At 43.2% G+C, this 27,402-nt stretch overlaps 1 protein-coding gene and 1 pseudogene across 1 annotated transcript; both read right to left on the reverse strand.

The window, feature by feature from the left end:
• Positions 1-21,544: 21,544 nt before the first annotated feature.
• Positions 21,545-24,949, reverse strand: LOC123408015 (annotated as a pseudogene).
• A 77-nt stretch (positions 24,950-25,026) lies between these two features.
• LOC123408111 lies at positions 25,027-27,402 on the reverse strand. The gene is made up of 2 exons (XM_045101327.1): positions 27,096-27,402; positions 25,027-26,477 (listed from the first exon to the last, which is right to left on the reverse strand). The coding sequence occupies exon 2, from the start codon at positions 26,469-26,471 to the stop codon at positions 25,275-25,277; it is 1,197 nt and encodes a 398-aa protein (XP_044957262.1). The 5' UTR covers positions 26,472-26,477; positions 27,096-27,402; the 3' UTR covers positions 25,027-25,274.

Consider the following 27,402-nt stretch of genomic DNA (forward strand, 5'->3'; position numbering starts at 1 on the left):
AATTCATAATCCTCATCGGTGATAAAGATAGGTGAAGTGGCAAACTTCGGGTCGTATTTCATCCTAGCTTTCAGAGATTTTTCCTTCCACTTGAGAAGTAATTTCTCAGCGTCATAGGCATCCTTACACACAGGAAAATCCTCAGCTATCTCTCCCTCCATAACATAACCCTCAGGTATATCAGGCAATTCATATCTAGGAGAGCTAGATCTAGCAGGAGCGAAAGCAGGTTCTATCTCAATAGTATCGGCAGTTTCAGAAGCATCACGAGCATTGGCAGTAACTCTAGCGATATGAGCATCAAGGAATACCCCTAGTGGCATATCAGACAAAGTAGTATCTCTAGCAGTATCAAGCATAGCATCATCAGGCAAAATAGCATCTCTAGCATCATCAGGAAAAGCAGTATCAAGCATAGCATCTCTAGCAGTATCAGGCATAACATCTCTAGCAGTATCAGACATAGCATCTCTAGCAGTATCAGGCATAGCATCTCTAGCAGTATCAGGCATAGTAGCATCATAAGCATCATCAAGCACATGCGACATATCAAGATTTCTAGCAGGAGGTGGTGTCGCAAACTTAAGCATAACTGAAGGTGAATAAAGTGCAGAGCTAGATGGCAGTTCCTTACCTCTCCTCGTAGTGGAAGGCAGGATTTTAGTTCTTGGATCTTTCGGATTCTTCATAGTGATCATCAGATGTCAATCCCATGTGACTCAGAGAATATAGCTATCCTCCACGGCAACGGCGCCAGAAAAATTTTATTGACGTGCAACTATTCCTGACTAGATGCCTCCACGGCAACGACGCCAGAAAAGAGCTGCTCCCCAGTTGCTCAACAATTAGCAATTGTCTTGCAATGGCCCACCAGCGTGTGGGATCGCGGCAGTTTTCGAGGGTAGAGTATTCAACCCAAATTTGTTGGTTCGACACGATGGGAGTGAAAGAATATTCTCCAGTATTAGCAGTTGAGGTGTCGGCTCAACCACACCTGAAAGATTAGTATCTGCAAGGAGGATATAAGCAGCAAAGTAGTATGATAGCAACGGTGCTAGGAAAGATCTGTTAACAAGGCAGACTATTCCTAACTAAAGTATCAATGGCGCCAGAAAAGTATTGTAGCAGGTAGCATTTGACAGCCCGAGACCGATGTTCCAGAAGATTCCCCTTTATTTTCGTTTCCGTCGTGTGGTTATTTTATTTCGTGGCCTCATCATTTAGTTTGCATCCTCGCATCATGCATGGCATCTTGCATCGTCTGTCGCGTGTGATGTTTTGAGTGTGTGTGCTTCAAGTGCTCTCCGAGTCTTAGTGCGATAGTAACTCCCCTCCTCTCTCCCCTTTATTTGTTTTGGGGTTGCGTAAAAGTTTCCGTTTTAACCCCTTTTAAAAATCGTCTTCTTTTAAAACTCCTTTTGTTAAAAGGTGGGGGCAACCCCTTGGGTTTTTCTCTTATTTCTTCTTTTGTTTCATTTCAACTAGAGTTGCATTTTTATTTCTAAAAGGGGTTTGATTTTATTCTTTTGTAAAAAGGGTTTTTATTATTTCTTCAAAAGGTTTCATCTTATTCTTTTAAAAGCCCAATCTATTTCTTATAGTTGGTGTTTAATTTTCAAAGGAGCAAAAGCATTTTTTATTTTATTTTTGTTAAAAGTTTTTCTTTGTTTAAGATTTTCTATTTTAAAAGTAAAAAAACAATAAATAGAGAAGAGGGAGCCTGCCCACGCCAGCAGGCCCAGCTGGCCCCAAACCCTAGCGAGCCCCCTGTTTCCCCCGTGCGCGTCGTCTCCCCTCGTCCTCCCTCGTCCTCCTGTGCGCCTCCGTCTGCCCCGATTCTCCTCTTCCCCGGTTCCCCTCGCCTCCGTCCCCTAGCTCGTCCTCACGTGCTCGCCCCACCATGGCTCGCCGCCGTTCGCCCTCGCCCCGACCTCCTCTCCGCGCCTCCCCGAGCCGCCCCTTGTTCCCTGCCAAGCCGCCCCTCCAGGGCCCGGCCTCCTCCTTCGGTTGCCATCGCCGAGCCGCCGAGGCCCTCTGCTTGCTGCCGTCCTGCCGTGCTCGCCGGTGCGCCCCCACGCTGGCCTTGCCGCTGTGCCTGCCTGCCTAGCTGTGTTGTTGTTGTGCCGATGCTTTTGTTGTTGCTGTCAGATGCAGTTGTTGTGTTGCTCCTGATGTCGTGCTTGCCTGCCTGCTGTACCGGATGTTGTATTGTTGTTGCCCTGTTGCCAATACTGTTGTTTGCCTCCTCCTACAAATGCTAGCTTGCAGCTTGGAGATGCTCTTGTAGGTTGCTAGCAGTGGCTGTGCTTGCCTGTTGCCGATTTGCTGCTGCTTGTGCTGCCGCCTTGGCCTCTCCCATGCCTGCCGATGCGTGTTTCTAGGCTAGTGCTTGTTGTTAGGCTGCTGTAGATGCTTGTTGTAGCTAGTTGCTATAGCTAGTTGTGTTGGTTGTTGTTGCTAGCTTGCTAGTTGTAGCTGCTACTTGCCTTGCTAGTTTGCTGGTTGCTGATACTAGTAGATGTAGGTTGCTTGCTTGCTAGTAGCTGTTGCCGCCGCTGTAGTTAGATGCTTGCTGATGCTAGTTGTTGCTAGGTAGTTTTTGTTGCTGCTTGCTAGCTGATTGTTGTTGTTGCTATTCCACCGTCGCTTGCTTGTGCTGCCGTTTGCCGTCGCTGCGTGCACCATCCCCTCCTTCATGGAACCGAAAATATCGCCGTGTACAACTACATCCTCGACGACCCCCGAAAAACGTGTTCGACTACCGGCGTCGAAGACCGTGAACCACGATGTTAAGCGAACGACTACCGTCGACGAGACCCGAGTACCACGACGACAACTACTTCCACGACGATCGTTGTTCTCCTTCACCGAACCGAACCGCTCCGATTCGCACGTTTCGAAGGTATACCGATGGAACGCGTCGTGAACCGAATGAATGTGATGTATGAGATGTACTCGTATGTTTGCGCCCATATATGTTTGCCCGTTGCATGTTGTCTTCCTTTTCGTCGTGCCCTCGACACATGGGAACCCGGTAACCGGGATCATCCCATCTTTATCTAGCGTTCCCGCATGCGCTTCAATTCGTTGGCACGATATCTCGACGAGTTATCGGGATAGGAACGTTGTCGTGGCATCGTTTCTGTCTTGCCGCCATAGTTCCCCTTTCGCTCGCCGTGGCGACACATGTTTCTTTTCCTTCTTGCCCGTGTTGTTATACTTGCATGCATGACGCATTCATGGCATATAGTCTTGTGTGGCATGTCTCTTGTGCCGTAGCTCCGATCTATGTTTCGCGTGTTACCCGACTAGGATGACATGTAGGATCATCGCTTCACCCCCTTGCCATGTTAACCACAATTTAATATTGTCGTGTAATTAAACGGGAGTGAACTAATGATTATTCGTGGAGTTTCGTCGGTATGCAACTCGTTGCATATCGAGCTTCACTTAATGTGTAGTGTTTGTGTGAGGTGTATTGCCATGCCATCCCTTGCATCATTGAACTGATCATGCATCATAGTAGGTTGTGCATCATGTTGTGCATCGTGTGGTGAATATCTGTGTTGATGTTTGTTTCCGGTTTGCTCCGTCTCGATAGAGTTCCGCAAGCGTGTCGGAATGTGAGGACCCGTTCGACTACGTTGGTTCGCCGACTTCTCGGAGTTGTTCTTCTTCCAAGCGGGATCTCAGGCAAGATGACCATTTCCCCAGATACCATTATTATCATTGCCATGCTAGTTTATCGCTTCTATCGATTATGTCTCGTTGCCTACCACCTGTTAAATATCAGCCTCTCGATAATGCCATGATTACCTTCAACCTGTTCGACCTAGCAAACCACTGATTGGCTATGTTACTACTTGCTTAACCATGTTGTTAGCGTTGCTCGTTGCAGGTGTAGTTGCTTCCATGTGACAACATGGGTTCCTTGTCATATCACCATATTTTAATGCTATTTAATTTAATGCACCTATATACTTGGTAAAAGGTGGAAGGCTCGGCCTTTCTAGCCTGGTGTTTTGTTCCACCTTTGCCCCCTTAGTTTCGGCTACCGGTGCTATGTTCCATAATTGAGCGCTCCTAACACGACCGGGGTTGTTATGGGGACCCCCTTGAAAATTTGTTTTAGATTAAAGCTGGTCTGGCAAGGCCCAACTTTGGTACTACATTTGGCTAATAACTAATGAACTGCATAGGGAGTAATTAACTCGAGGAAATTTAATCAAACTCCCCCGGGCCAGTGCTCCTCATGAGTGTTGGTCCACCCACCTAGCAGTCGGCGGCGCCACCACGGGGCAACTCGAGGTTTGGTTCCCGTCCACTATGCATAGACGGTGTGTCCTGAGAACGAGATACGCGGCTCCTATCGGGATCTTCGACACACCGGGTGGCCTTGCTGGATTAGTTTTACCTTTGACGGAATATCTTGTGCATCGAGATTCCGGTGATGCTTTGGGTAATCTCAGAGTTGAGGTTTTCCACTAGGGAATCCGACGAGATCGCGAGCTTCGTGATTGAGGATTTCTATGCGGCTTGTGGTAATTTGTGATGGACTAGTTGGAGCACCCCTGCAGGGTTAAATCTTTTCGGAAAGCCGTGCCCGCCGTTATGTGGCAACGTGGAAACTTTGTTTAACACTGGTTCTAGATAACTTAATTAAAATATGCCAACTGTGTGTGTAACCGTGATTGTCTCTTTCGTGAGTTCCTTCTTCGATCAAGGACACGGTGGGGTTATGTATGACGTAGGTAGGTGTTCATGATCATTCATTTGATCATCAGTAGTTCACATCCGTTATGCGTAGATCATCCCCCTCTTATGTCTTGTACTCGTAAGTTAGCCACCATATATATATATGCTTAGCCGCTGCTGCAACCTCACCACTTTACCATGCCTCACCCATTAAGCTTTGCTAGTCTTGATACCTTTGGAAATGAGATTGCTGAGTCCCCTGTGGCTCACAGATTACTACAACACCAGTTGTAGGTACAGGTAAAGGTTACTCGACGCGAGCGCGTTGATTGTTCATTTGGAGTTGCTTCTTCTTCTTCTTCTTCATCGATATTGGATGGGTTCCAGGCCGGCAGCCTCGGATAGCAAGGATGGTGTCGTTCTTCTTTTATCGTTTGTTTTCGTCCGTAGTCGGACCCTGCTCTTACTCTTGATGTATATGTACTGTACGGTTGTGACTCTAATGTAGCTTGTGGCGAGTGTAAGCCAATTCTATTATATATATATCTTCTTTTCACTACATGTACTTGTAACGATATCCATTCTTGCGACACGACGAGATGCGCTTCTATCCCTGACGAGGCCCTCGTGCCAAATTGAGGATAGGGTCGCATCTTGGGCGTGACATAGTAGCAGTGTAACGAGTAACAGAAGTGGCAAGGAACAGCAGTAGTGACAGCAGTAGAAAGTAGCAACAGTAGCGAGTAACAGCAGTAGCAAGTAGCAGTAGTAGCAACAGTAGTGGCAGCAGCAGCAGGACAAAGCAAGTAGCAGCAGAGCAAGTAACAGTAGCAGCAACAGTAGTAACAGCAGTAGCAGCAGAGCAAGTAACAATGGCAGTGGGACAAACTCGTAGGCAATGGATCGGTGATTTCTTGGATGACATTCATCATGCAACAGTTATAACACGGAGAGATATGTGGCTAGCTCCCGTTCGTCAATGTGATGTAGGCATGCATTCCGTGTGTAGTCATACGTGCTTAGGGAAAAGATCTTGCATGACATCTATTGTTCATCCCTCCCGTGGCAGCGGGGTCCAAATGGATACTACGGGATATTAAGGTTCTCCTTTTAATAAAGAACCGGACCAGCGCATTAGCACATGGTGAACACATGAACTCCTCAAACTATGGTCATCACTGGGAGTGGTTCCGGTTATTGTCACTCTAGGGTTGTCGGATCATAACACATAGTAGGTAACTACAACTTGCAAGATCAGATCTAAAACACACATATATTGGTGACAACATAATAATTTTAGATCTGAAATCATGGCACTTGGGCCCTAGTGACAAGCATTAAGCATGGCAAAGTAGTAGCAACATCAATCTCAGAACATAGTGGATACTAGGGAACAATCCCCGTCAAAACTAACTCAATTACATGATAGATCTCATCCTACTCATCACCGCCCAGCGAGCCTACGAATAGATTACTCCCGAACGATGAAGAGCTTCATGGAATTGGAGAGGGAAGAAGGTTGATGATGACGATGGCGACGATCTCCTTGATCTGGAGCCCAAAACGGACTCCAGATCTGCCCTCCAGGGCAAGAACGGGATGTGGCGGCGCCTCTGGATCAAAAACGCGATGAAATCTTCTCTCCTTATTTTTTCCGGAAGGAAAGGGAATAAATAGCGCTGGAATTGGGGGCGGCAGAGCCACGTGGGCCCCACAAGCCTGGTCACCGCGGCCAGGGGGGAGGTCGCGGCGACAGGGCTTGTGGCCCACTAGCCCGTCCCCTCCGGTGGATCTTTGCGCAGGTATTTTTCATATTTTCTAGAAATATTCTCCGTAAATTTTCAGGACGTTCCGAGAACTTTCATTTCTGCACAAAAACAACATCATGGCAATTCTGCTGAAAACAACGCCAGTCCGGTTTAGTTCCATTCAAATCATGCAAATTAGAGTCCAAAATAAGGGCAAAAGAGTTTGGAAAAGTAGATACTATGGAGACATATCAAGCGTGCGCGCCATCCCCCTCACGGACGTCGAGGCCGTCCCATCCGCCCTATTTAGTGCCTTCCCCTTCGGTAGTGGGTCTAGAGTTTCTCCTCGCCACCGCCACCCCTCGTTCCCATCTCTCTCCCTCTTCCTCTGAAGGTAAGATCCAGAGAGCAGAGAGTTCACAGAGGTCGCCGACGACGATCCCGTCATTCCTCCCCTCGTCGCCGGCGCGTCTTTCACAGAGTTCACATATGCTCGCTGCCTACCACTTGATAAAAATGCCACATGTCATTGCCATGAAACCCAAACACCTTCCCCTCCTAGCTAATGTTGTTTGGCTAAGTAGGCTTGCTCAGCTTCTAATGTATAGCTTTGCTAGTTGCAGGTGCGAGATGTCTCATGTGATAACATGAGTATTTTGATATCATTACGATTAAACTGCTATTTAATTAATGCACCTATATACTTGGTAAATGACGGAAGGCCTAGCCTTTTGCCGGGTGATTTGTTCCGTTGTTGCCGCCTTAGTTTCGACTACCGGTGTTTGTTTCCATAACTGATCGCTCCTAACACGTTCGGGGTTGTTATGGGGACCCCCTTGATAAATCGTGTAGTGTTAAGACTTGTCCGGCAGGACCCAACATTGGTTTTAATTTGCTAATCGCCTAATAATAATTTGCATAGGGAATAGCTAACCCGAGGATTTAATCAACAACCCGGGCCAGTACTCCTCATGAGTGTTCGTCCAAACTAGAGCACTGTGTGGGGCCAACACAGGGAAACTTGAGTGATTTCTATCAGGCCATCATGCGCGTAGCTCATCCTCGTGTCCTGAGACTGAGATACGCGGCTCTTATCGGGGTTGTCGACACGTCGGGAGGTCCTGCTAGATTTGTCTTACCTTAGCGATATATCTTACGTATAGGAATCCCGGTGAAACTTTGGGTCTCCTCAAAGTTGAGGTTTTCCTCTAAGGAATCCGACGAGATCACGAGATTCGTGATAGAGGATTACTTTGCGGCCCGTGACCGTTTTTGATGGACTAGTTGGAGCACCCCTGCAGGGTTTAATATTTCGAAAAACCGTGTCCGCGGTTATGTGGAAAACATGGATAATTTGTTAAATCCGGTTCTAGATAACTTGAATTAACTCTAATAAAACTGCCAACTGTGTGCGTAACCGTGACTGTCTCCTTCCAAGACCTCTCTTCGATCGAGAACACGGTGGGATTATGTTTGACGGAAGTAGGTGTTCAGGATCACTTAGTAATCACCTAGTCTTCGACCGCTCGCGTAGACCACCATATCAATAACTCTGATCTTTGTAAGTTAGCCACCATATATGCTTAGGATGTTGCAACCTATACACTGAACCTTCCTCACCTAATAACTTGACTAGTTTTGGTACCAAGGTCATCCGATTGCCGAGTCCCCGTGGCTCACAGTTTACTACAACACCCCAACAGGTACAGGTACGCCCGACGATGGAGATCCTGATGGCACGCATCTGGCGTGGCAGTACGATGAGGAGAATGACCGACTGTACGTGAACTATCCGGAGGACTAAGGCCGTGGTCGTGATTGTGGGCCAGCATGGGGGATATCATAGTCTTTTCCTTGTTTCATGTTGTCCGTAGCGGGACTAACTTGTCTGGATAATTGTGTGGATGTAACCTTATATTATATTATGTCAGATGGCAAATGTATGCCCTATTTGTCATTCTTCGTTTATGTATTTGCTATGGTTATCTCTCTTGTGAAACGCTTAGATGCGCCTCTTTCCCTTTGGGGGCATCGCCCCCAAAATAGGTAAGGGTCGCATCTTAGTCGTTACAGCTAGACCCCCCCCCCTAACAAATTGATTCTTCTACTATGATTATGGTTGTTGTAGCCAAAAAAATCATTTCATATGAACTTTGCCCCCTCCATGAACAAACTTTCCCCCTCTATGCATGAATGCTGGCTCCGTCCCTGCATATACGAAACCTCGCACCTCCACAGATTGGTACTCCCTCCATCCCAAAATTCTTGTCTTATGTTTGTCTAGAAATGGATGTATCTAAATACCAAAACGTGACTAGATACATTCATATCTAGACAAAACTAAGATAAGAATTTTGGGACGGAGTACCTTGGTTCTCGTTGATGGAAATTTGTTGCTTGCTATAAAACTCTTGCACTCGTGGGTCCAACACATGCTAACTTGTTTCCCAGGGGCAATCAGGCACCACCTTCTGGAATGTGGATTCTTAAAGCACGGACTGTCCGACACCTCTTATCCTTAGCCTTCAATATTCTTTGAGATCCGTGCTATACAAACTAATTTACAACATCAAATTTTCTCTTTTTTTGTTTCTTTCAAATAAGACAACATATGAACTTCAAACTTTGGAAGTCATCAAAACATTCTAACTACATTGTGAGAAAAAACTTTCAGATTTTTTGGTCCAATATAACATACAAAATGAGATATTTTTGTAATTCAAAAATGTCATTTTTAGTATTTAAAATGCATGCAAAAATCTGGAAGTTTTTTTATCACATTCTAGTTAAAATATTTTGTTGTCCTCCAAAGCTTGAAATTCATATGTTGTTTTATTTGAAAGAAAAAAAAAGTATTTGTATGAATCGTGATGCAAAAGTGAATGGCTTGATAAGGAGGTGTAGGAAAGCCTATGCTTTCTCAAGTGTTAACCCCACCTTCTAGACGAAGGAGAGCTCAACGCTAAGCTCAATCCATCCGCCGCGTGGAAGCTGCTGGCTTTGTCGACCGGTTTAACCACCACAAGCATTGCGTCGCAGACCATCAACCACAAATAGGAGCATGGTGGGGTGGTGGGCTCCAAGCCCGACACGGATCAACCAAAATCCAAAGAAGACAAAGAGGAGAGCAGAAGGACGTCAATGTTTCTTTGGCTCTGGAGCACTATGGTAGGCACATAGGGGGCCTCCACCGACGTGTTTTGACCCTTTTCTGAAACTTGATTCACACCTGACCTTAGTTTGTAAAAAAATTGGGATATGATCCTTTTTCTACCGCCAGGGTCTATGACAGTAGGGTATAACAACCTACCGCCAACGACCCTGGCGGTAGGGTTGCACGTCCTACCCATTTTTTTCTAAGTAGCAAACACGGTGAGTGTTCACACCTACCACCGGGCACCTTGGCGGTAGGGGTGTACAGGCTACCGTCATCATGTTTGGCGGTAGGGGTCCGTGCTGCTGATGTGGAAAAGTTTCCTACCACCAAAGACCATGGCGGTAGGTTGTTATACTTACCGCCAAGGACCCTGGCAGTAGGAAAAAGGTCAGATCCTGAAATTTTACAAACTAGGATCAGATCTGGATCAACTTTCAGAAAAGGATCAAAACACAAAATTTAGCCCCCTCTGCCACAACTCCCGCCGCCAGGAAGATAGCGGACACTGTCAATGCAGTCGATGCACATCGATACCAAAGGGTAGAGATGAAGAAAGCCGATGACGAATACGGGAGATGGCACGGAGCAGTCTAGGCCCCAAGCAGCAAAACAAATGATACTAAGTTTGCTAGGTTTTGTGGCGGCGGAGGCAGCGGGTCACCTTCTGAGTCGCATGCGACTCTCAAGAATCTAGTACTCCCTCTCTTTTTAAATATAATTCTTTTTAGAGATTTTAACACAGACTATATTTAGATGTATGCGCATGTATTTTACCATATAGATTCACACATTTTGCTCCACATGTAGTTCATATTAGAATCTGTCAAGACTTATATCTAGGAACGGAGGCAGTATACCTTATATTTTAGGTCACTAATGTTAGTCCTAAAAATATGAGGAGAATTCTCGATATGAAGAGAGTAATATATTGTAGATGGTATTGGTTATTATTTTTAATATATGGATAAGTTCATATTTCGTATCCTGCAAAGTCAAATCTTGCCATTCAACTTGCATGACTATACTAAACTTGCATGGTCAAATATATGGTTGGAAAAATTCATGCACGGGTTGGGCTTGTTAGGAGCTTGGGTGAAGACCATGTCTTGGCCTTGCATCTATGACCGGGGATGACAGCGGTAGCGGGCATCGTAGCCTTCTTGGAGAAATTGTTGTGTTGCTCTTGTACTCCTCCCACGTGGATCCGGCTCTGGGCAAACCCTAGATCATGTCGCTTTGGCGTCAATTTCTCCTCTCGAGGACTTCGTCCTTATCGTCAGGCATCAGCAAGTGGGACCAATGAAGCCATTGGTGTTGGTTGCGAGACTTCTATGATAATGATGGCGGAGGCGGGCGAAGTCACGCATGACAATTGTTGTGGTAGTCAATTCTTCTCCAACGTGCTCGTGTGATTACCTCGGGTTGTTTTGTTGCGGTGAAGTCGAAGCTCGGCGGCAAGGCCCATTTAGCGACAATGACATGCATCAGGGGGTATGTTCGGTGGTCTTCTATGGCGCTAGTCGTGTATGATTCTCCGTCGGATCTCTCTACCAAAGTAGGAGATGCGCTGCCCTTGGTGGGGTGGCTCAGTCTAGCACGAGTCTTTTGTGTTTTCACACGACCTCTGAGAGAGGGTCAGGTCGACGTTCGTCTTCGGCAAAGTCGGAGCTGCTTGTGCGGTGATGAGGAAGGACAATGACATTTTTTTAGGAGAAGTGATAACGATGAAGACAGAGTGTATCGAGGACCCTCTTTGGTGTTTTTAATAGATTTTGCTTGGTTTTCCGTTAATTATTTGGGCAGCTCTTTTCTACTTGCCTCCGTTTCGAATAAAATATAGCATCCTCTGTTACCTTCGCGTTTCAACACAGTTTGCAACTTTGCACACTAAATAATCATAGATGAGCTGTACTGATGTCAGTTACGTTGACATTTGGACAGGTTGATATGGACACAACCCACATGTAGCAGCATTATTTCCTCTACTTGTAAGCTCTGCCGTCTTTCTAGTACACCAGCACACATGACGAGCTACTGATTTGGTCTAGATAATGACAAGAAGACACATCTTGATGCCATCATCGATTGCAGAGCACATAGAAGTTGGAGATTCCACGCTTCTGCATAGTCTAATCTTGAGACTATCGCAGTGTTTTGTGGGTGATTACTCTTGTAATATGTGTTTGGATATAGTATTATAATATAATATTACAAGGATAGTCAACTTAGAGAGTTGAACTTGAGATAACCTCGAACAGGAACCATCGACATCAACAGAGCGGCTATCTCGATCTTCAGTTGACGAGCACATAGAATTTTGCCACATCTCTGGATATTTGAACTTCGGATAACCGCAGTGTCTTGAGGGTGATTACTCCGTATGTGTTTGGATATACTTCATCCATTTTTAAATACAAGTCTTTTTAAATATTTCACTGTGAATTATATATGAATGTATATAGACATATATTAGAGTGTATATACATTCATATGTAGTCTGTAATGAAATCTATACTTTAAATGAGTAAATTTATATTTTAAAATATGTCTATATACATTCATATGTAATCTGTAGTGTAATTTTTAGAAAGATTTATATTTAGGAACTGAGGAAGTACTCACTCGATCCATCCTAAAATTCCTGTCTTACATTTGTCTAGATATGAATGTATCTAGTCACGTTTTAATATTTTGATACATTTATTTCTAGACAAACCTAAGACAAATAAAGATAGTATATAATAAGAAAAGCATTAGCGCGCTTTGTTGCACCGTTGGGCAACTACGCTGATCTGTTAAAGTTAAGCTTGCTTCGCTGCACTGAAAGAGTTGGCAAAACTACGATTATCTTTTATCTTTTTTCTTTTTTGAGCCGGATTATTCCCCTTCCATTACCAAGATAACGGAAATACAACCGAGTTTGAGCAGGTCTGACAACAAACTAAAAGAAAACAAGGAAAAGGGAAAACTACTATGGTTCATTTATTTGGCAATCGTTCCAGTAAAGAGAGAGAAACAGTATTGAGAATAGAGATCTTCTGAACAAAGATTCGATTATATATTCTTGGTAAAGGAGAATAGATGTGAGCTAAGGAAAAGAACAGATTCTTGCTGCTAGAGATTTTTTTTTAGAACCGGGCTTCTCCCCTTTCCATTAAAAAGCATAACGGAAATACACAGTTTTTGGATCTGAGATCAGAGAGAGAAAAGGGAAAGAGAAGAAGCGAGTTCCGAGCAGTGCCAGGAAACCCACCGCCTTGCGCCTGTCAGCAGGAACACAAGGCTATGGGGCGAAAACCTAGCCCCACCCAAAATCTCACCACACCCCTACGAGAAATAGACCAACTTCCAGTACCACGTTTAAAACACCACCAAAGTATGAAAACCAGACTAAACAACATGCCTCACAGGGCTCAGATAGGATAAAGCACCACAACACCAGGGGCATCATATCTACCGAGTATCACCATTCGTCCCAGGTATCACCTTCCTCATCCTGCATGTTTGGATCTGGCACTGGAGGCCCACAGAGTAGCAGCATCTGCGAAGCATTCGTTTTCAGCACCTCCGCACCTTTTTTCATCATCTCAGCCATCTCCGGCTTCTGCAGACCTGTCCAGTACAGTATAAAAGCACATGCTGTGAACACAATTTCAAATGGATTATTGATCCATTTCTTATCAAAAGTAGCACGATTGCGAGCAAGCCAAATTGCCCAGCATATAGCAGCTAGACCAATGGTATAAGCCTCTGGGCAGGAGGGTAAAAAGGAGTTAATCCAAACATAATATTGCCACATGGAGTTAGGAACACATTCAGTGCCCAACATCGAGCCCACTGTCCTCCAGACAACTCTGGCAACACGACACAAAAACATAATGTGTTGAATAGTTTCTTTCTGATCACAAAAAGAACATGTAGGATCCCCTTGCCAATTTCTTCTTTTGAGATTGTCTCTAGTAAGAACAACATCTTGGCACATTTGCCACATAAAAATTTGAATTTTCAAAGGCATTTTGGATTTCCAAATCCATTTATAATTAGATCCAGCCAAGTTCCTTTCTAACCACCGATACATGGACTTGGTAGTATATTCCTGAGTACTATCAAGTTTCCAGAATATTTCATCATTTTTCTCCTTATTCATCTTACTTATCACATAATTCTTGAGCTCATCCCACCTTGTTTGCATATCACTATTAAATCTTCTACGAAAGGAAGTGCCAGGGTTCATAGATTCAATCTTACTCACAGTAATATTTTGCTCAGTGCAAATCTCAAAAAGATCAGGGAACTTATCTTTCATATTAGTATTGTCACCTAAATCATCATGCCAAAGAGTGGCAATATCACCTTTGTTCACCCTGATCCCTCTCCCAGCAATATAATGCTCTCTAACCTTCAAAAGAGCTTTCCAACAAGGGGAATCATTTGCTTTCTGCTTAACCATCATAGCAGGTGATTTTTTTAGATATTTGGCTTTAACTATGTCTTGCCACAACCCCTCTTTTCTCTCTAATTTCCACCACCACTTAGTCAACAGACTAATATTTTGTTTTCTCAAATCTTTAACTCCAAGCCCCCCTCTATTTTTTGATCTACAAATTCTCCCCCATTTTACCATATGATAGCTCTTTTTGTTACCATTACGATGCCAGAAAAATTTCCTTCTGGGCTTATCCCATCTCTCCAATGTAGATTTTTTAATCAAGAACATAGACATGTAGTAAGAGGGGATATGTGAGAGCACAGCATTAACTTTAATCAGCCTACCCCCACTGGATAGTGTTTCACTGATCCATGATTCACCATGACTTACAAATTTATCATCTACAAACATCCAATCACAACCTTTGAGGCCAGTATAACTGACAGGAACTCCCAAGTATTTAATGGGAAAACTTCCAACATCACAATTGAACATCTCAGAGTACTTCCTGACAGTATCATCCTCAGCCCCTACTGAGAAGATTTCACTCTTTAAGAAATTAATTTTCAAGCCTGACATAATCTCAAAGAGATACAACAGCAGTTTAATATTTAGCACCTCCCTAGGGTTATCCTCAAAGCACAAAATAGTGTCATCTGCATATTGCAGAATAGCCACTCCATGTTCAACCAGATCAGATGCCAGCCCTTTAAAAAGGCCATTCTCCTGTGCATTAAAAATCATCTTGGTTAAGCAATCAGCTGCCAGATTAAACAAAAAAGGGGAAAGGGGATCTCCCTGCCCCACACCTTTAGCACTTTGGAAATATTCCCCCATTTCATCATTCAATTTCACACTAACAGTCCCTCCTACCAAAATGTTCTTGATCCAGCTCACCCATTTAGGATTAAAGTTTCTCTTAATATGACATTCAAGAAGGAAGTCCCAGTTGACTTTATCGTAGGCTTTCTCAAAATCCAACTTAAGCACTATCCCAGGTTTCTTACGGCTATAGGAATAGTGTAGAATTTCATGGAGAGACATAACACCATCCATGATATCTCTACCTTTAATAAAAGCATTTTGGTTTCTGCTAAACAAAGTATCCACAAAAGGTTCAAGTCTGATGGTGAGCACTTTGGTGATAAGTTTATAAATGCATCTGAGCAAGCAAATTGGTCTAAATTGCTGAATCTTATCAGCTCCAACCACTTTGGGCAATAAAGTGATGACCCCATAATTGAGTCTTTTCACATCTAAATCATCATTATAGAACCAATCAAAAAGCAGTTTCACATCATCCTTAACTATACCCCAGCAGCTTTGGAAGAATTCAATTGGAATATTATCAGGGCCTGGGGCTTTATTATGTTTCATAGAGAATAAAGCATTCCTGATTTCCAGCTCTGAAAAAGGTCTAAGTAATATGTAATTATCAATATCTTGCAGTGTTTCATGTTCTTTCCACATGTTACTCTTAATCCCACACATGTTCCCAGGAGCAGGACCAAAAAGCTCCCTATAAAAATTTGTGGCATGCTCCAGAAGATTTTTGTTTCCCTCAATAACCATCCCATCATAACACAGGGATACAATAGTATTTCTCCTCCTCCTTCCATTCACCATTCTATGAAAATAACTAGTATTGTTATCTCCTTTCAATAACCAGTTATCATGAGATTTTTGTAACCAGGAAATTTCTTCTTCCATCAAGAGATTATTCAGCTCTACCTCAAGATCTATCTTTTTCACATACAGTTCAGGTGATAAGGTATCAGTTTCTTGCAGCATTTCCAAGTAACCAAGTTCCTCTCTCAGCCACTTCCTCCTCATTCTTGATTTACCAAAAATATTGGAACCCCATCCCTTAAACTTTTTCTTAAACCTCTTCAGTTTAATATTGATAATATCGATAGGATTTTTTGAATGAACAGGTTGCCTCCATATTTGTGCTACCAGGGGTAAGAATTCATGGTTCTGTAACCAGTTCAAATCAAATTTAAAACCCCTAGATCGAACAGGGATAGGAATGTTATCCTCAGTGTTTAGAATCAAAGGGCAATGATCTGAAATTTCTCTCACAATTTTCCTGATAAAAGTAAAAGGGAAAAGGTGCTCCCAGGAACTAGACATAAGAACTCTATCTAATTTTTCAAGAGTAGGCACATTCTGATTGTTGGACCAGGTGTACTGTCCCCCACTCATATCAACCTCTCTCAAAGAAAAGGTATTAATGATAGTATTGAAAAGATCAGAGGAATGGCCCAGTCTAACTTTCTTATTTTTATCACTGGTAAATCTCAGGATATTGAAGTCCCCCCCAATAATGAAAGGACAAGTAACCCCCCTGCACATGTCTGCCATTTCAGTAAGGAAATCCATCTTATGTTCTTCATGAGCAGAACCATATACTACCATAATGCAATAAGTACCCCTTCTACATTTATCCCAAATCTCAAGTCTCAGAATATACTTGCCAAATGAACAGGTTTGAATGTCATAATGAGCACTCCTAACACCACAAAGAATACCACCAGATTTTCCTACAGAAGGAATCCACTTCCAACAGAAATTATCCCCTGGATCAAATTTCCTCAAGAATTTAGAGGAAAAGTCCTTTTTCATTGTCTCCTGAATCCCCACAAAATCAAGGTTGAAATCTCTAATTAAATCACTTAAGTAGGTTGCCATACCTTTTTTCCCATCCCCCTGCAGTTCCAGAAGAGGCACATCATTTCTTTTTTATCCTAGGGGAGTGAGTTTTATTGCTAGGTTTACCAGGGTCCATGGTCTTACCTGCAATTCCACTCACTTTTTGATTTTGACTCCTAGTAACAGGTTTAGAAATAACCACATTAACTTTTCTTTTTTCTCTTTGCCTAGATCTTACACTTCTAAAACCTTCATCATCTATTTCTCCCTCATCCCCCCAAGTTGTATTAAGGGGGGAGGATTCCCCTGCTGCATTAGTAAGCAACAACATCTCTTCTGTTTGTTTAATATCAGTGTTACTTTTCTTAGCAATATTAGCTCTAGATTTTTCCAATTCTCTAATGACATCAATAACAGTAAAATCATCATCAGGTATATTCACTCCCATATGAGCAGCCATATTAACAATTTCCATATTGGATAGCACATCAAAAGAATTTTTAGATACCAAATCATTACCTTGTAAGTTCCTTTTCTTTGCCAACTTCTCAGCTCTGGCACCAACATGCCCCATAGTGATCTCAACATTTCTCTTGCTGAACCTGGGTTGCACTTCTTCCAGCACAGGAGGAGTAGGAACCACCTCTAAAGTTTCATAGGCTTCCCCAGGGGATTGCACGAAATATGTCTGTTCTTTCTCCTGAGAAGTCTTGCCATCATTTTTTATCTGGTTCTCCCAAACAGGCATCCAAGTAAGAAGAGAATTTGCTGTGAATCACAGGACTGGAAACAGTCTGCATAGCATTCACAACAATTTTTTGAAAGGAAGTACCCATATCAGATTGTTTGTCAGCCTCTTTCATATGATTCTTTTCTGCTTCAGCAACCATAGAGTCTATGAGCAGCACATTATCCACCTCCTCACTATCCTCCTCAGATTGAGTTTCTTCACTTTTTTCCTGATTTTGCATCATGTCATCTTTTTCCTGAATAGTGTCCAATCTCACACTCATATTTTTTTGCCCTCCAGACATGCCAGAGGGAGCCAAAGACTCCCCCATAGTAGATGCAGAAATATTTTGCCCATCATGTCTCATATTCTCATTCAGCTTAGTTCTTTTAGGAGAATTTCCCCCATCAGCCTCCATTTGCACATTCATTTTTTCTTTAGGAGGATTTTTCACAAGAATCTTATCCACAGAGAAGAAAAAATCATAGAAATGGCCCCCCAGAACTCCTTCAGCAGATGTAGGAATATTTTCAGCATCTCTACAACCCAATTTAATCCTGACTGATTCAGGTCTGTTTATAGTAGCCTTGTCTATTTCCAGAGTAACTCCAACCAAGGAGCCCACATACGCAATGTTTTTTTCATGTCTTTTATCCAAGGGAATATTACTGACATTAACCCAAGCTATGTTGAGTATGCCCTTAGCTCCCACAGATTCTGACCACTTCCTCAAATTAATCACAGCCCCACAACTTTTCACATGCATGCTCTCAGCAAAACAAGCCTTATCAACATCCCTAGGTGATGGAAATCTCATCACAAAGGTTTTTGGCCCAATCGACCTAGCAGAACATCTCCAGTTTGTGTTAATGTAAGCATTAAAGAACTCCTCCAATTGTCTACCAGACGCTTGCCCCTCCACCACAGATATAACAATGAAACGGTTCCTATCAGTGTTCTGATTCGGAGTACTGTGATCATGAATATAGAAAAAACCATTCCCTCTAGCCTGGAATCCACACGTCGGAGCCACACATTCCCAAGGAAGCATCGTATTGCAAACCGACGCCATATGCCCATGATTCCCACATCTACCACACACAGAGCGAGGACAGAAAGCAGGCAAGTGACCTGGATCCTTGCAGGAGATGCAAACCTCAGCACCACCCACTAGTGGGGCGGTGTTCCTCTTGCCAGGAGTAGGATGTCGACGCTCTTGGATTTGAGGTTGCTTTCCACCTGCTGCTCCAGCAACCGCGGTGTTGTCGCCCCACTTCTCAGATCTGCGTGGATCGCCTTGCTCCATCACCTCAGCATCCCACCGCGTCTTGTCTGACGACCCATGGCGTGGATCAACGTTGGAGGAGCCACCTTCGTCGTTGTCGCGCATCCACACCAAGTTGCATCCCCCGCCGCCACCGCCATGGTCGCGAGCACCGCCGCGCCCGTATCGGCCACCACCACGCCCGAATCGCCCTTCCGCCGCCCCATCTCCACGATGGAAGCGATTACCTCCGTCGCGCCCCGCCATGGACTGCGTCGGCGGAGGCGAAGCCGCCACCTGAGCGAAGGACCGCTGATCCCCTCCCACTTTCCCTTCCCACCAGGCGAAAGTAGCAGGAACCCTAGGAGCGGAAACCCTAGGCGAGCTCCAGAAGTGGCTGAAGAGGGAATCGAGATCGAGATCGGAAGTGGAAATGGCAGCGAGTGGTGCGGGGATGGTGGTGGTGGGGGCGGTGTGAATAGATAAGGTTCCTCCACTGTAGCACCGGGTCATAGTAAACACTTCCTCATTTATAAGTTTTATTAGCAGCAAATCCCTTTGAAATGGAAATTCCAGATAATCCACCATCTAGCATAATTATTCATGTGCTTCGACAGGTCAACACACAAAATGGAGATAAACTCGGGCTTCACTTCATATACTCCATCTGTAAAGAAATATAAGTGTTTACATCACTCAAGTAGTGATTCAAACGCTCTTATATTTCTTTACGGAGGGAGTACAAGTCTTTTTAAAATTTCATTATAGGCTACAAATGGAGCAAAGTAAGTGAATCTATGCTCTAAAGTTTATCTACAAAAAATTGTATGTAGTTCACAGTGTAATCTCTAACCAATATATATTTAGGGCGGGAGGGAGTACTACATTAAATTTACCTTATATCCTTCCGAACCAGCATAGCAGTTACTATCACCATTCTATTCTACTTTATTCTAACAGATGTGAAGATAACACTAGAAGGGATGAATGCGCTTTGCTGCGTTGTTGATGTTTTTGAATTTCATATTTTTTGTACTTAATCTATCTTAAGATGCAGCATTTCAGTACCCAGGCTCATTCGCGCCCGCTCCGAAAAAAGATCATAAAATATTCAAAACATTCAAAAAAGACATGGTAGAAAAGTTCTTGTGTGAGGTTCGGTCCAATTTTCAGATCATTTGGACATCTAAGTAGCTCTCAACAAAAAAAACAAATCAGACGAGAACAGTGCACGAACAGTAAAAAAATTTACAGACCCCGAATTTGTCTTTTTTATCTAGAGCTGTTCAGATGTCCAAATAATTTGAAAATTGGAGCAGACCTCACGCATCAATTTATCTATCATGCAAAAAAAATTGATTTTTTATTTTCTCTAATATTTGTTTTGATTTGTTTCTTTAGCGCAGGTGCAGATGAGCCTAGGTTCAGATGTGTATTATCGAAAATATAAGGTGTATTAGTTTTTGGAAAAGTCAAACCTATTTAAATTTGACCAAATTTTGTAGAAGTATATCAGTATCCATAATATCAAATCGGATTCTTAGATTCATCATGAAATGAGTTTTCATATTTTATTATTTAATATTGTGAATGTCGATATTTTTGGGTTTGAACTTGGTCAAAGTTTTAAAAAATTAGCTTTTCAATAAACTAATACACCTTAGATTTTAGAACAGAGCGAGTATTAGGTTTGGTTAGTTGGAAAGATTATGGAGTGTTTTCTCCTTTTTATTCATATAATCCGGTGTTCTGGTGGGCTATCGCACTGTAATTTTGTGATCTGATAATCAACTCATACTTATGTACAAAAATTTATGCGTCGGTGGATGCATGTACTATATTGGTGCTACATTATCATATGTTGTTCTTTTTTTTCTAGGTGATCAGAGGATGCCTAGGATTGATAAGTTTTAATGGCCAATTGCTTCCAATTGATTTGAAAATTGTTGAGCCAGTCAAAATCATGAACGAAATTCAATATTTAATTTCTCAATGAAATAAAAGAACATAGTTAATTAAAATAATTACGTAAGCGATTGTTGACCCGATCAGAATCGGTAACCGAAATTTAAAATGATGACTTCATTTGAATGTAAGGCCGCTAATTCTAGAAAGCTTAGTGATATACTCCCTCCGTCCCAAAATAAGTGACTCAAAAATAACTTGATTTTATACTAACTTTAGTATAAAACTGAGTCATTTTTGAGTCATTTATTTTAAGTAGTATATATCGCGATGAAGAACCAGAGAGATTAGCATTGTCGATGCCAACAATTCACCTGAGATGATTGGTCCACTATCACTATGCACATTGGTTGGGCATGTCAAGTTTGGCGAGGATGAAGAACAACATTGTTGTCGGTTTCACTACCATACCAACAAAAGATTAAAATCCAATTGCCTTCTTTCTCTGCTTTCCTATGGAAAAAAAAATATCAAATTTTGGCACATATCACGAACTGGATCAAGCATCAAGGCAGTGCAAATTACTAGACTAACACGAGTGCTTATGAGATTGAAGCATGACCGAATATTAACATGCATGAACTGACTGCATTAAGAATTTTTATCACCACAATGAGATGGAATACAAAAACCCCGGCAGTACAAGATGGAATACAAGTTGTCTGTGGAAACAAATTATACTTGCTACCAACCGTGTCTCCCTTGACATATTGAACAGAATGTTCTAATATCACCGCCGAGAGGAACGCCGTAGATGAGGAGCCAAATGTACCTAAAAAGTGACTGTAACCCCATCTCAACCAATCTACATCACATGAAGTACATCCACTGGTCCAGATCTCACACTAGTTATGCCCCATCTTTACCTAATGCTGACGGCGCAACAGAATTTTGAACGGTGTAGAAATCATACCACCGCCAAGGATTCAGTTAGAGCATCGCACTGTAAAATTTCTCACAAAGAAAACACATCTTGACAGTGTTGCACTGGACGACCACATGACATGTGCAAAGGAGCAGTAACATCAGCAGCACAGATGAGTCAACGAGTCCGAGAACAACGTTGATCAGGTTAGCTGCCACCATCCACCCCTGTCAAGTGTGATGCATAACGACTCGACAGTCTGACACAAAACGCAAAAAGAAGCCTACGGCAAGGATCCTAGCACTGACACTGGTACATATATGTTAACCTTTCATTCATCCGTGGCAAACGGGCTTGGCATATATATCCACACAAAAAAACCTTCGTCACAGACGAAAAAGGAAAATATCTCTCGTATTAAGAAAGCCGTGCTTCGGTTAGCAGTTGTCACTCCCTGGGACGACAAGCGTTCCCTGACTTCACTGTCGGAATTAAGGCACTCGCTCAAGAGCTCAACATGGAAGGGGTGGATCTTGAACAGATCTTTCGAGATCAGACCAAGTATGTCTGCGAGATCACCCAGGGCCGCAACCGCAGCCTTTGTCACACTCTCATCCCTGACACATACATATAATGATAAGGGGGAAAACACAATACCCGTATAACGAAAGGAAAGCAGCAAAAACGATGTGCACCTGCTTGGGTCTTTGTAGATAGCTTCAGTGAGCTGAAATAGACGGCTTGCATAAGGTAGCATCACCTGAGCTTTTGGGCCCTTCATACCCTACAGTATGCCGGAGTAAGCCTCAAATATTCCATGTCTCAGCTGGTTATGGTGAACAATCGTGTCTTCGTTGCTTTGATCCAAAACAACGAGCTCAGCAGCTCCTTGAAGCACTAGCATGGCATATGACAGGTATTACATTCTCGCTAATAGCAAGAGCTGTGTCTCCAAAGCATGAGAAAATTGGAGGTCTGACAGACCGGTGAAGCATTGAACTTGCAAGATCCTTGAAAAGAACAGTCATAATGCAATCACAGAAAGGCTGAACTTTATCTTCAACGGTACAGCAAATATCACCCATCACCCATACAGAAATGGAGCATATTTGGTATTCTTCGTACTTCTGCAAGCCTGCTACACGAACGCCGCATTGCTTTTTCATGTATAGTAGAACTGGGGCAAGCAAAGACACAGGGAAACATCAACATCAACTTATCAGCAGTCTGGGAAATTACGGACATCACATAAGAGTTGCTCAGCTTCTGGATGATGACCTGCAGTACACCACACAACAAAGCCTATAGATCACTCTGCTTCTCCCTGTCGCCAGGCAAGAGTATTTGGAGTTAAAATGTCAGGTTCAGTCTTTTCATGATCCCCTGACATAGCTGGCCTATAATGCTCAAAGTTTCAGCTATGTTGCTAACTCTCATAAGCTCATTCGACCCTTCAAAAGCAGACGTGTGAAGCCTCAAATAGGTAGTACCAGCATGATCTGAAGCACAGCGATGACATTAGGAAGATAGGGTGTAAGAAGAGATGAGCTTGACTCGGCATCTTCATAACCTTGGACAAAACAACATATGACTCCCACAGACATTCTTGGCCATATTTGAAACATCTTACTACTCTCCAGCAACAGTCAGGATAGGAGGGAGGTTTGCATTTTATAACAGGAGTTCCACTGGCTGGAGAATGCAAAAGCTCAAACATCCACCGAAAAGTCCACGCGGTGGCAACTTTTACCTGGTTGTTTGGATCTTTCATTGAGTTCAGCGAGAAATCCAGTCTAGCCTGCACCAGGGGGTTAAGCTTCTCAACAGAGGGACCTTCAAGGATAGAGCTAAATGCAAAAGTAGCTGCCTCACGACAATGCCAATATAGGTTTGTGATGTTAACCTTAACAAATGGCATGGCAAGAGGGACAATTGCATCACCAACAGTTCTAACGATGAGGCCAAGGCACTTTGCACCACTCATGGAAATGTTCCGCACATTGTCAGCGTGCTCATGATAACCCTCTTGATTCAACAGAGTTTCAAGCAGCATTGGAACAAGTGAAGGGATGGCCTTTTCAATGAAGCATTAAATTACACTAGAGTTTGCATCATCAGAAACCTCGTACTCTTCTTGGAGCTTAAACTCTTAATCACAAACAGTTCTCCAGAACTCAATAGCTTGAACTGCAACTGAATTCATCATCTCCTTTGACAGCGCTTGTAGTTCAAAAGATGCATGCCTGTTCTCCACTTCTTAAGATACAACAGTATCACAAATTACCTTCACTATATAGCTCCACTCCATAACGTTTGCAAAGTTGCTTTCAGCAAAATCAAGAACGCTATACAGAACTTTAACTACTGCAAAGACGGACTTCAATGCTTAGCTCTGCCTGGTACATTCGCTGAACGACAGCAGGCACCTGATCCTGCTCCAGGTGCTCAGGAGGAATCTCCTTCGCAGACATACCCCAGCACCTCTAGTGTTCCTTGCTGCACTGCGCCGTGCTGCCTCATGTTGCCCACTAATTTGGCGATGAGGTCTCAATGGATGCAGCCTTTGAAATGACTTGTGGCGAGTCCTGCCTGGCATGAGGCACTGAAGATCCTAGTGTTCTCAACAATGACTCCTTAATCTTTGACTTTGACAGATGGATCCAGGTTGATCCACTGTTGACATAGCAGCTCTTTCTTTGCAGAATTCGTTGTGTTGAACGAATTCTTAAGGATAATACCAGCAACCATTCTAGACTCCGGCGGCCTTTCATCACTTGACATCTCTACTGATATGGAGAGGAGAAAATTGGGAAGATTCTGCTCCTGGAACAGCTTTAGATCGTCTTCCGCTACCGACCTAAAATTGCCATCCACAGATTGGGCAGCTAGCAGAATCTGAGCTCTATCAGTAGTTGCAGTAACTGTGCAATCAAACATCAAGCAACATTCCTAAGGGCATCCATTAACTGAGCAGAATATGAGTTAGCAAGTAAAGTTCAGAAACAAAAATAATTGCCCACAAATAAATAAATAAAGGGCATCCATGAACACTCCTAAGGGCTAATTTGACCTAGCTTAGTCTTAAAATGTAAGTGACTTCATCTGGATTAAGCTCGTCATTGATAAGATTAACTCTACTAGGCTGTGGAAGTGATACTTGTACTCGCCGTGCTTTCCCCAGTTCTCTTACCAATCAAACTCTCCTCATCTTATATACCCAAGACTAAGAGAGTTATCCCCACTAACTTATTTATCTCAACATGCAAGCATGCCACATCACCATGCAATTATGAATGGAATAATGCCCACCTCAACATGCAACCATGCATGGGAAAAAAAAACCACCACCACATGCTACAATGCATGGGAATTTTGTTTCATTCTATTATTCTACTTATATTCAATAAATATTTTACAACTATACATAATCAAATATAACAAGTCATATGTATTTTAAATTTTTGTTCACATGTTATTAATCTAAATATTTATATTCCACACAGTCAAATCTCATTGAAATATATTGCAACTGATTCCCGCAGCAACGCACGGGGTATCATCTAGTTTATTAAATTTACCAGCAGAAGAAGTAGTGCCCCTGTCACTATAACAAAGAAATATAACCACAAAAACAAACCAAAAACAGGGTAGCTCAAGATATATCACCAGAAGTACTAGTTTCCCTGTCACTACCGAAAACAGGGTACAACATAAACTCTTCTGCTGACATAAGAGAGTTAGCCAGGTCTAGCAAAGACAGGTATGCAAGCTATGGATCAGCTGCTGCAGAAGAACCATCACCACCTTGATGAGCTTCAGTTTGTGCCCTTTTTTGTTTGTCGCCGTTCAGCGGATGACAAGGATCAAGCATACAAGCTTTCATCTCACTAACTTCTGAAGACAAGACTGAGAAGAGAACCTCCATTGTGTAAAGTCTCTTCTCAATTGCATCGAATCCTTTAACAACTTTCTCATGCAACCCCTCTATCAGTTTTGAAAGTTGAGCATTGCTGGCAACCGTTGAATCAGGACTAACTGGTTGCGGTGGCTGATGAGAATAGGACATTGGCTGCTGGTGTTGCACCTCTATAACTTCATGCTCAGCTGAGGCAGCACGTTGTTCACGATTCAAGCTTGCAAGGTACAGGGTGTACTTCTTGAGGCAGCATTTGGTGTCAATGTTTGTAGGTTCACATTTCAGATGGCGGAGAAGGCAAAATATATAAGGTGCATATGGTAATGCATGATTAAGAGTATCAATGGCCTCACACATCTCACTGAGGAGGAAATGAGCAATGTCAAACTGCTTTCCGTGGTAAATGGCATAGGCAAGCCTGAGAAGCATGGTGGTGCATCCACCCCGATTTCCTGATTTAGGATAAATTGTATGTCGGTTTATCCTTTGGATGAGATCAACTTCAGTTTTAAGATCTCTAACTAGACCAATGTCAGGATTAGGTACTCGAAAGAGAGAATAAACATCAAGATCATCCCGTGCATGCAAAACAAGGCTGTCAGCTCTAGGCTCAATTAGCAAGGCCTGTTCAAGATCTTCCTTGGTAGCAAAATAATGCTGTGAGCCTATCATGAAATGCATTTCCCTGCGATCAGGATCAATGTAAAGGGTGCCATAAAACTGTCTCACGACGTCTTCGTTCCAAACCCAAGATGAATTGTTACTAGTTAGACCTTTGAGCCCAAGATCCTCATACTTGGTGGACAAATCAAAAGGGCATGCTTCAGCATCAGATATATCTGACCACTCCACAAATCTATGCTTAAACACTTTCTTCTCACCACAGATCTGATCATATAGCTCTTTTTGTCTGTTGTCCCAGAATTTGCAGTCAGGAGAGGTAGATCTAGCAGCAACATAAGGGTTACGTTGCTTCAGCCTCTTAAGTTCAGGAGACCTCAATTGGCCCGATGTCCTCCTCTTCCTCAGCTCCTTCCTTTCCCTATCCATCTATGCCTGTAAGTGTGAAAGAAATGCCAACATATATAATAAGCTTAACTCACAACGAAATTGAAATTCCAGCCGATTAAGTTTTCTCAGAGGTCTAAAACAAGGTGACAGTTACTCACTAGGTAGCATAACTTTGGAGCTATTGCACAATAATTGTTCCTTACGAATTCAGCATATTAATAATCAAATCAAATATCTATATGATGAGCACAGGATGAGGTAACGGAGCAAATGTCAGCATTGGATGCTAGATGGTTGAGAAATGACAAGCAGCTTAGTCATCTCATGAAAGAAAGTGGATATACCCATTACAGGCCGTACAGAAATCGCAACTGGAAGCAACTAACAAGGAGGACCAAAAAAGGCATCGATGTAAGAGACTGCAATTGTGTATCCGCACAGGAAAATCGAGATGCCAGTGAAGTGAAAACAGGAATTTTGCTTGGTTTCAACATCTATTAAACCGGGGCATCATACATTTTTCTTAGGGGGGCAATTTCCAGTCACAAACAAATGCAGACGGAAAAACCCTCGTTTTCAGAAGGGGATCTGAGTCCCCCTGCCCTAAACCTAGGCCATGGCCCAATGGAACAGAGAAATATGGAGAAGGCGGCAGGGATGTACCGAGCAGAGAGAACGTTGGCGACGGCTCGACGTGCGGGTGGCTACCCGAAACTCCAACACGAGGGTATGAAGCCGCAGCCTTCGCGCTAGCAGCAGCTAGGGTTTGAGAACAGAGACCCACCAAAGCCTTGTGCGGACGAGCAGGGCGACGAGGGAGGCGCGGCGTGGAATTTCTCCCGCGAATCTCCGGCCTCACCCCAGGGGAGGGTCCGCGGCGGCGCGCAGCATAGGTGGCCCAGACAGAGGCGGCGGCGGCGGCGGCGGCGGCGATCTCAGAACATCTCCAATTTCCAGCAGATCATTTTTC

The sequence above is a fragment of the Hordeum vulgare genome, chromosome 1H (assembly GCF_904849725.1).
Source record: "Hordeum vulgare subsp. vulgare chromosome 1H, MorexV3_pseudomolecules_assembly, whole genome shotgun sequence".
NCBI classification, from domain to species: Eukaryota; Viridiplantae; Streptophyta; class Magnoliopsida; order Poales; family Poaceae; genus Hordeum; species Hordeum vulgare.

Bases quoted from the DNA above. Each gene is read 5' to 3' on its own strand.
- LOC123408111 (XM_045101327.1), bottom strand. From the start codon at position 26,471: ATGGATAGGGAAAGGAAGGAGCTGAGGAAGAGGAGGACATCGGGCCAA.